Source organism: Chelmon rostratus, chromosome 21, assembly GCF_017976325.1.
Source record: "Chelmon rostratus isolate fCheRos1 chromosome 21, fCheRos1.pri, whole genome shotgun sequence".
NCBI lineage: Eukaryota > Metazoa > Chordata > Actinopteri > Chaetodontiformes > Chaetodontidae > Chelmon > Chelmon rostratus.
Window position 1 is genome coordinate 21,920,933 of NC_055678.1, and position 10,692 is coordinate 21,931,624.

At 43.4% G+C, this 10,692-nt stretch overlaps 1 protein-coding gene across 1 annotated transcript; it reads right to left on the minus strand.

The window, feature by feature from the left end:
• Positions 1 to 7,029: 7,029 nt before the first annotated feature.
• On the minus strand, positions 7,030 to 10,424 carry LOC121624744 (protein Tob1-like). Its single transcript, XM_041962600.1, has 2 exons — positions 10,219 to 10,424; positions 7,030 to 9,168 (listed from the first exon to the last, which is right to left on the minus strand). The coding sequence occupies exon 2, from the start codon at positions 9,016 to 9,018 to the stop codon at positions 7,990 to 7,992; it is 1,029 nt and encodes a 342-aa protein (XP_041818534.1). The 5' UTR covers positions 9,019 to 9,168; positions 10,219 to 10,424; the 3' UTR covers positions 7,030 to 7,989.
• Between the last annotated feature and the right edge of the window lie 268 nt (positions 10,425 to 10,692).

Below are 10,692 nucleotides of genomic sequence, written 5' to 3' on the forward strand. Positions count from 1 at the left end.
AAAGTCTGCACAGCAACAGCAAAGTTGAACTAAACATTAATGGTTTAAGGGTCTGGTCTTCCTTATATCAACCACAGCCCCCCGCTTCGGTATCACTATTGTAATTTGTGAGTGAAAGTTAGCCTGGTCTTGGAGCATCCAAAACAAATGCAGCCTTATCTCTATGGTGCAGAGGCAAGAGCAGTTCCACACAAACATCCACACACACAGGCAGAGATTAGAGAAGAGACTGTGCCTTGGCTTCCTATTATTAGAGCAGAGGTTTATGGTCGGAGAGAGCTGCAGGGAATCACTGAGATTAAATTACACAGACGGGGAACATCAAATACAGGAGAAACTTCCCAGGCTCTGGAGAGAATGATGGGGTTTGGATGAGTTGGGAATACAGAGGGAGAGATATCAGAGCAGTGTGAGAGAGAGAGATGCATTACACCAAACCCATCTCCATCAACTCCTCTACGCTTGGCTGTCCTCAAACACACCATCAGGCACGGCCTTACTGGAGTAATGTGGCCATAGAAATCATTAAAAGTGTGCCTCATCACAGTGGACCTCAGGGAATATTTAAAGTTATAGATGCCACGCCGTTGCTGGAATGTCTTAGCTAAAGGGTTGGTTCACTCAAATTAAAAAATATGTAATTTCCCTCCTACCTCTAATAGTACCTTGTCATGCAGTTTGCCTGCTATTCAGTGCTGGGCAGGTAGCATACAGTGGGTTTATCAAAGCTTTTTCTGAAAACAGCTGCCTGATGCACCTGGAAGTGGCATTGTTCATTTGAAAACAACAATGGCAGCTCCTTAAGAGGTTAGCGTAGATGCTGCCAGAGCGTCACTTATATCACAGTCGGAGAGTATTTCTTCATCGAGAGGGGAGCAAAGAACAGCACTGAAAGCTTCTCCAAATGGAAAAGATGCTCCTGCTCTTCTCCAGACTGGCTTCGGCAGGAGTCCTACTACATCATGTGGTTCATTGGTCTGATGGGTTAGCCCGTGACAGACAGATGGTTCATCCCATCACCTGCCAAGTATTTTTTGAAAGTGTCTGCCCGTTTACAGTTCCATGGACAACTTCCCTCATGGTTCTGTGTAACAAACCATCTGGTGCGTCAGACTCGAGTGTTGGTGGACACCCTAGATACCAGAGAAACAGTTACACTGACTGGAATGTGGGATGTCAAGAAATAAATTAGCAAACACTGCAGCAAGTAAAGTATGGATAGTAAACTGCAAGGACACGTTTTAGTTTTCCAGACAAGCTAATCAAAGAAACCCTCAACAACACCTTGGACTGAGTAACAGAAGCAAACCTGGATGTGCCGTCAAGACTGGCTCTATACAAAATAGTAGACCATCATACAAAGAGAGGAAGCAGCAGTTCTGACACCAATCAAGGTTCCTTTGTTATGGTTTCCATCTTTAATGCTTAGGGCTCAGTTGTGGTGTTTCGGGGCTTCTCTTCTACTACAAAGCACCTTGCAACATGTTTTATATCTTTTTCCCAATGGCTGTCTCAAAGAATTTTGCATTTCTGTAGGTAGAGCCCTTCTCTGTGCTCATAGCCATGCTGGTAACCAGCGCTCATGCTGATGACCAGCACCAGACTTTTTGTGTCCTCTGTGCCTCACGTTGCCTTTCCCAACAGGAATACAGAGAGTAAGTACATTAGTATTTGACATCAGATGAATGTCAGTGTGCTTTTAAATACCATCTGACAGCCACATCAAATCCGTTTTTTTCAGATTAATGGAGATGTGGTAGGATCTAGCTGCAGTACAGATATGTGAGGAAACTCCTGACACTGCCGTTATCGGAGCTAGTACCTGAAAGAGCCTGAACTGTTCTCTCAGCCTCCCACATCATCATAAAGAAGGTTATACCTGAGAAGGCCAGACACTTTCAGTGCATTTATTTGCCTTTGGTGAATTGCCAAGGCCTAATTCAACAGCTCCCTTCTGCTTCAGCGAGCCATTATCAGCATGAAAAGGTGAAGGAAATGTGTTGTCATGGCTACATGGCTTGCCATTTATGTAGTCGGAAAAACATCTGTGTATCTCCCTCCTTTGTCTCGGTCTTCTTTCACACTTGTCTTCCTGCAGATCTACCTGCTTTTCCAGCTTCTCTTCATGCCTCTGACTTGAGAGGCGAGCATAGTCTACATAACTCTAAAGCAGGACCCACCCAGGTTCCTCAAAAGGGTTTTCATTCCTCTTCAGCCGTTACGTCAGCAGGTCATGATGCAGGTGCGAGAGGAAAGAATTGTTCCATGCCGTATTAGCATACAAGTAGTCCCTGCTGTGAAGTCAGACATGGTTGGCTGGTAAGAGGAGGGAGGAGGGGTAGTATGAGAGGCGAGGATTCTCCTATGATGACGCAGAAACCCTGCAAGGTCTATTTTTAAACCTATTGAAGTGTGCAACACCCTTTCGGTACTGTAACCTTCAACTGCGCCTTCAAACCAAAACAAACAGCGACTGAGAGGCAGGGGAGGGGGGAGAGAGTGCAATAGCAACAATACATTCAGCTCTCTCCTTCCCTCTCAGGCTTACAGAGCCGCAATGAAATATGGATTATGACTCCATATTGTTGAGATGTGGTGCTTTTAGGTTGAATGATTGTCTGGCTTGGAATAAGAATAGGGTCGAATGGATGATCCCCACTAAAATGACTTGGCAGCACTTGAAAGCAGCGACTGACTGAGGTTCTGTCCTGGCCAAACACAGCACAGCCTGCATTCATTAAAGTCTCAGCTCCGGGTTTATCAGCGAATAACACAGACTGGATGGGGCTTTTTTTTTATATCCTCTTTATCTTCCCCTCTCTTTGGTCTTTTTTTTCTCCAATCAAGTGAAATGTTGAGCCTCCTTGAATTGCAGATGTGCTTCCCACTCACGTGGCGGTATCTGCGGCCCATGAGCCTATGAAATGTCCCCGCCATACTGTGCATACCAAACTCAATAACCAGGAACAGGTGTTAACCTCACTTCCTAACGTTCATGAAGGCAACTACTCTGATCACGGGCTTATTATAGAGCTGTGAGTGTTGATCAGGGTCAAAACCTACCAGCACCTATCAACAATCCATGTCCTCATTCCATGAGGAACGTGAAAACTGGCATTTTCGTCACGACGTGACACCAGATTACATTGTTCACCTCTGGCCTAGTGATCTAAAATTCTCATCTGGTATCAGCTACAATCCAAAACATGCTGGATTTGGCTCCCTGCTCCTCTCCCTGTTCCCTTGGCATTGTGCTGAAATACTTGGACGCATCCGTCCTTGCTGGAAGCCTTGTGATACGCAGTGCTGTGTTAAAACACAGTTGAAATGTATCATCTGCACTTTCAGATGACTCACTCTGTCTTGCCCTTTGTCTTGTAAACACCGTGTTTATAGCGCATCAGCCATTTGGACCTTCAAATTGAGGCTTAATATATGTGTTTGTTTGAACGAGTGAAAAAAGTCTGCCAATGTGGTGACACTATTTCACTTAATTCTGTCCATTGCCCTTTCTCTTGCTCAGTAATTGTTTAAATGTGAACTGATGTTATCTCTCCTCACTGGTGCTTATTGTCATTTGTTCTAAAAAAAAAAATCAGCTGTAGAGGCTTGATGCAACATGAAAAAGCCTGACAGTAGGATATTTCTAAGAAAAGAAAGACCACAAGGAGTTAGATGAGAGGGTCAATACGCTACAGCAACCTATCTTAGCTCATCATAAAGACTGGAAATAGCTAGCCTGGCTCTGTCCAATTTCTTGGCCGTGAGAAGTTGCCAGGCAACCAGCAGAGACTCCAGGAAGTCACTGCTCCCAACCAAGAAATAGTGTTGCACATACAGTAAGCGCTTGGCTTTCGTACAGATTAAAGAAACAAGATATAACCTGTTGATCAGTGAGATTCAGAGGTGCTGGTTGTGGCAGATTTTGCCACCTCTGGACAGAGCTGGTTCCCCGTTTCCAGTCTTTGTGCTAAGCTAAGCTAACTGGCTGCTGGGCGCAGCTTCAGATTTAGTGTACAGAGAGTGATATCAATCGTCTCATTGTACTCTTGGCAAGAAAGCCAATAAGTGCACGACCTAAATGCCAACTAACTAACTAACCTTTCCCTAGAAATTGAAACGCTGTAGTTACATTTCACAATCAGATGTTCAGTTGTTTCTAAATTTCTAGTCATCACTGTCTTTCTTGGCAAGCTGTAAATGCTGGTTGGGCGAACCAGCCGCTGTGAATACATTTTACAGTTCCACATTTATTCAGTTCAAGTTATTATGGCCTCTCTTTGCTTCCACAGCCATTGTTTGGTGCATGGACTTCCCTTGGCTGAGAAACACCCTTCAGAACAAACACAAGTCCTGTATGATGAGTGCACCACACTGCTGGGTGTGTGACAGATACTGTAAGGACCTGTGTGTAATATGTGAAGCTCGTGTCAGCAAACAGGGGGAAAGGACACTGGAACAGACAAGATGGAGTCACAGCAAGGCAACACCCCACACCCTGGGAGACTCCCAGCTGGTGTGATACCAGACCATCTGTGGGCCTGTTTGTCCCAGAGAGCTGAGGTGGTCATGTGGAACTGTGTGTGTTTGTGTTGAGTATTGTTTTGCACTGGGACTGCGAGGCTTAAAAGACTTCAATACCAATTTGAAAAGTGACAATTCAGGCTGAGGACTAAAATAGTTCCTCTGGTACAGGCGACCCAGTTAATTACAGCAGCACACACAATGGGAAGTGGACTGGTTTGGCTAGTTAAGAGTTCTGGAAATAGCAACTGACTGGATGCACCTTAGAATATTAACTGACCATGAAAGCATGCTGACACCACACTCCCTACATCCTAATGAGGTCTGCCCAGTTCTAGGTGCTTGACAATCAACCACAAAGGGTGTGTTATCTGACAAGAAACCAGTTATGAAAGCGCAGACTGGTATCACAAAGGCTGACATTACTCAGAACAACAACCAGGAATGTTTTTAATGCGGCTGTCTTACAAGGGTGGAATCGCAACCTGCAAAAATCGTTTTTCCATCTAATCCTCCGCAAGCTACTCCCCCAGGTACCAGAGGAATTAATTTGCAATGCCAGGGATTCTCAACTATTTATTTGCCACACCAATCTAAACTGAGATTCAGGTTTCATCACCACACAGAGAATTAATAGACGTACACATATATCCAGGCTATATGAAGTGTTTTAGGTTTCTACAGGTTGTCTCTCACGTGACTAAGGCCTAATGGGTATCCATGACTGTCCACAACTACATGATGTTACAGAAATACAGTAGTGATAAGCAGCTAAGTACATTTACTCAAGAACTGTACTTAAATAAAGATAAAGATATTTGTACTTTACTGGAGTATTTCCATTTTATGCTGCTTATACTTCTACACTAATTTCAGTGGGAATTATTGTACTTTTTACTCGGCTGCATCTCTCTGACAGCTATAGTCACAAGTTATTGTCCAGATTATATAATATATGACAAGATTATAAAATACAAAGCATTTTAAAGATCAAACCATCGGTTCAACCTGCAAAACAAGCAGGGTTTTAGCTGCAGTTCAGGTGTCTATGAGTCGTTAGCAGTTCCACCGAAAGCTGATTTCTCTCTTAATTTCTCACATGGTTTCATTTAAATAAGTGTTTGAGACCTAAATCATTAAATAATTTGCCAAAAAAAGAGAGAGAAAAGATTAGAGAAAAGATCAAAAATAAATACAAATTTGAATGTACTCTTACTTATTTACTTACTTCTCTCAGATTTAATAATCCTCCCTTATTTAGCTCACGCACTTTCAGACTTATCTTCTGTTCCTTTGGAGAGGACCTGACTCGGCTGAGAACCACTGGGCAAATCTACCTGACTGTATAAAAAGCTAAAACTAGCTCCATCTGGAGCAGCTACAACAGCAAACTGTCTCTTGTACACTGATGCATCAGTATCAGCCATCTAGTAGCATAAAATATCAGCTACAGGAGCACATTTATATTTACATTTGCTACTTTAAGTAGATTTTACCAATATTATTCTGTATTTCCGTTTTAAGTAAGTTAAGTTTTATTTAAATGACTGAAGTTTAGTATTTGTATCATTATTAGTGGCATTTTTACTAAAGTTCTGTAAAGATCTGAGTAAATCGTCCACCACTGAGAAATATAACAACACTGCTGCTCGCTATAACCCGGGTAATAGCATTACATAAAAGTATTCAGATATCAGTGCTATAAAGAGCCCTACAGTATTTGTCACCAGGTCAGGCACTTAAGAAAATCAACACCCATATCATATAGCCTTTCATGAGCATCTGAAATAGATTTTAGGTGTGTTGAGGGAGCTAAGTTTGCTCGGTCATTATGACACTTCTGTGTGCATAAGACTTTGGCAAAGAAGGGAGGGGTCATCATTTAAACATGAAAACACACAAGCTTTTTTCCTCCTCAGGCCTTTGACTCATACACAATCGCAACTGTGACTCTTAACCTTGATCGATGTTTGGCTTGTTCCGTACTCCTCTTCACAGTTGCATCAAAGCCCATAATACACCCGACCAGTGTGATTCCAACTCTCTCCCATCCTGTTGCTGTAATTGGTGTTTTCAGGCTTGTTACATGTACGCTGAACAGTGACACCAACACAGAGCCACCTTAGAATGAGCAGACAGGCGTTAATGAAAAGCGATGGTTCTAACTGCTACAGTAAGTGTGACAGATCATAAATAGCTCTCCACTTCACATCCTTCACATCACCTGGTTACTGAGACATAACCTCCGCCTTCGTCCCCTGAACAGATCCAAAGTTTACAGTACATAAGCTGTAGGCTTCATGTTGCCACAGACAGATGTCACAGTCAAGTCTCCATTCTTAACGTCAAGCTGCCCTCATGGCAACTCCTAGCACGTGACGATCAATAAAACTATCTGCTCATGCACAGGATTGCCCAACTGTAAAGTCTGCTGCTGGTTAAATATTAAAAAGCAAAGTCACTGTTGTGCTTAAGCAAGCAATAAATAAGTCCACTTTCCACAGATCATGTTTAACTGTAGTTTATTTTATTAAAAAGACCAGGGTGCAAATATGAAATTAAAAAAAATAAAGACAAGCATATAATTTTTAAGCATTTAATACAAACTTAACAATATAAACTATTTCAGTCCCTCTTGACATGTAAGACACTGACTCAAAATACTTTGTTATACCGTATTTTTTATCAAGTATTGCACAATGTAGGTACAAAATTAATATTCATACGATTACATTTTGTCCATAGTATAGCAAAATCTTTTTAACCTCTTAACAGAAAATACAATTCATCTTTCAGAAAAAGCAAATATTCCTACACTTGAATTCCACCACTAAGGAATACTCTGTACACAATCTTTAGCATATTTGATGTATTTTTTTTTTTAAAGATGGATTTCTTTAACAATTATCTTTAAAAAAAGAAACAATAAGGAAAAGCTGCTGCAGCCATCACAGATCACTGTAGTAGTAAAAAGATATAAATGCAACACCATGTCATAGAAACAATATATACTCTGATATCTTACAAACTCTGTACTAAATTAAATTATACAATTAGAAAAAGACCAAGTAACCCCACTTAGTAGTGCCAATTCATAAAAACCAGCCTTGTCTTACCACCTGTAAAATACTGTAAGAGGCCAAAACTTGAAGCTTGTATTTTTTTTTTTTGTTTTTAAGTTTTTGGAGAATTTTCTCAACACGGTAAAAAAGTTTGTGCTTGGTTGGCAAAAAGGAAAAAGAAAAACAATGATGCATGTTGAATTGAAGTAACCAAGCTTGGGTGTGTTTGTACAACAAGCTTTTAGTAGAAACAAACTCAAGGGGGCACAGTAAAAACACCCTTGGGCACATGCGCTTGACTGACTAGACACTATATCCTTGAAAGTCCAGTTTCTAAGTGTGCGTTTTGTTTTTCCTTCTCTTTGAGCCACCATCATTCATAAATAACATCTTGATGATGAGTTTAGTTAGCCATGACTGGCTGGAATTGCTGGTTAGAATACTGCATGTTGCTCAGACTGAAGTTGAGGCCATCCATAAGGGACTTGTCATTGAGGCTTCCGTAGGCCGCAAACATGTCAAAGGCATTGTTGTACTGCAGAGGGCCGAGCCCCAGGGAGCCCTCTCCAGGGAACACTGCTCCAGGGCTGGCCTGGCCCTGAAGGCTGGGGAACACAAACTCCTTGGCGTTAGGGGACAGAGCTGAGGCCTTCTGCTGCTGTTGCTGCTGCTGCTGCTGCTGCTGCTGCTGACCCAGGCCCAACCCGTACAGTGAGTGCATGGAGGTGGAGATGGCTTTCTGCTTCAGCAGGGTGTTGACATTCAGACCCAGGTTATTGGTAGGGGAGGTGCGGGCCACCTTGCTGCTACTGCTGCTGTTGTTAGTATTGTTGCCGCGGCCGCTGCTCTTCATCTTAGTGGAGCCGAATTTGGTAGCGGCAAAGGTGGCAGTGGTGAAGGTTAAGGGCTGGGTGGAGCGTGGCATGAAGGAGGGGCTCACGGCAGCAGACTGCCCGAAAGGAGGGGAGGGGGAGCTGGATTCTGAGGAAGCCCCGACAGGGTCACTGATTGGCATGAAGACCTGGGCCTCAGGATTAAAGCTGTTCTTGATCTCCTTGTCCAGCTCTGACCCGTTCTCGTTGTTATCATCCACATATAGCACCTTGACCGGCCCCTTCTCCCCAATCTGGTAGGAGACCTCAAATGGGTCGATCCACACACTAAGATCCTGAGGGAGATTATTCCGGACGTCTTCGATGTCCAGCCCACTCTCTTTGGCTGCCTGCTCCACCACAGGGTCCACTTTCTCCCCTACATGGATGCACCTGAACCCTGAACCTTTGTATGGCTTATCCGGATACCAGTGGCCTTCATACTTTTTCTTCAGCTGCCTCTCAAGCTCTTCGCCGAAGATATTCACACGTCGTCGAGGGAGTTTGTTGTATAAATAGGAAATAATAAAGTTGAGTGCTACTTGAATTTCAAGCTGCATAGCTGCTTCGGTGGCGAGGGCAATTCTTTTTCCGTCACAGAGTTGCTTTTTTTGAGCGTTGCAAAAACCTCCAAGGCAGCAGTGATGAAAAAACTGAGTGCTTGTTGCCGAAATGAATCTCCTTCCTGCAACAAGGTTAGGTTCAGGATCCTGAAACGGAGAAAAGCATGAAGTATTAGGAAGGCATCTGCAGATTATATATCCAATTCAACAGTATTATGATGAAAGCCATTTTGTATGCATTAGCTCCCAGTACTCTATTCTTTACACACACCCCTGACAGCAGCTGTATTTTAGCTGTACAATATCAGCTATAAATAAACAGAGGCCACTGACTCAGAGACGGTGTCAGCAGTGTGTGTTCCCCAGCGGTCTAGTGTGACAGAAATACGCAAGCACGGTTGACCTCTGCGGAGGGCGGTGGATCTGATAGCAGGTGTCAATAGTCAGAGGGATTTTAAATTGCCTCATTTTGGCACGAGGACATGTTCAGGCAAAACTCCTGCCTCGTGCGTCGAAGTGGGAGAATGTCTTTTTTAACCCATACAGGCTAATGTAACGTTACTGTCGTCCCGTGCGCAGACTGAGCTCCAACAGCCGGAGGAGCACGTACGAGTTTTCGACGAGAATTGCTGTTACATAATAAACATTCAAAGTCTAATCACGGCCATACAAGCCATTCCTGCTGCGGAGCAAAGACACTCGCTTGATCACATGACCACAGTGACCATATATACACACAAATGACTTGTTTTCTCGTGAGGTTGGGCGCTGACAGAGGCGACTAACTAGCATTAGCCGAGCAACTTAATGACGGGTGTGTACAGAAATGTAGCTAGCTAGCTATCCAAAAAACGCCAGATACGGTTAATGTTTAGCTCGACCACAGCTGGTAGCAGTGTTTCCTCGCGGTGACACCTTGTGAAGCAAACCAGAGATATACGTGAACTGACATTAACGTGAGCGTTATCAGCGACGAGAGAAGACTCGCTTTAATCCTGACAGGCGACCGTGTTTATCAATAGGAAGCTACGTAGCATTTGAATCGGCTAGGTGGCTACAGTCTGCATATTCGAGTTACGTTTCGATGTTCAACAACGCCATTGACTGTCAGTTTGAGAATCAATAAGAGATTAACAACATAATGATTTCCGTTTCCGAGAAAACGAATGTTAATGCAGCGTTAATAGATTTACTTACATGTAAATTCACAGCAGGTTCTTGCACTAGCCAGAGTCCGCTCCAGCAAACGTTATGCTTGTACAGCGCCTAATGTTGCTTTCTAAAGGAGATACAAAATGATGTCGTCTTTTTAATGCTCCAGGCGATTTTGCTTCTGTGGGGTATCGTTAAATTCCGATTCGTTGGTTACCAAGCTAACTCCCCACAGCCTGGGAGTTTTTACAACTCTGCCCTTTAAAACCTGGGCTGATTTGTTTATATAGTAGTCCTCCGCCACGGACAAGGAGGAGGTGGTGATGCGGCTCACAGAGGTCAACACCCAGTAACGTCTTTCTATTGGCCAAGCCCTGCCTCGTCATCAACAACCACCCCAACTACCGCTGTGACTGGATGATTTAGGGCTCAATCAGCTGCAGGGTTCTATTTACGGTAGTGCTTTGCCTTTCATGTGCTGAGGACTATTTTGTTCGAGCAGGTTTTAGCTAAAATATC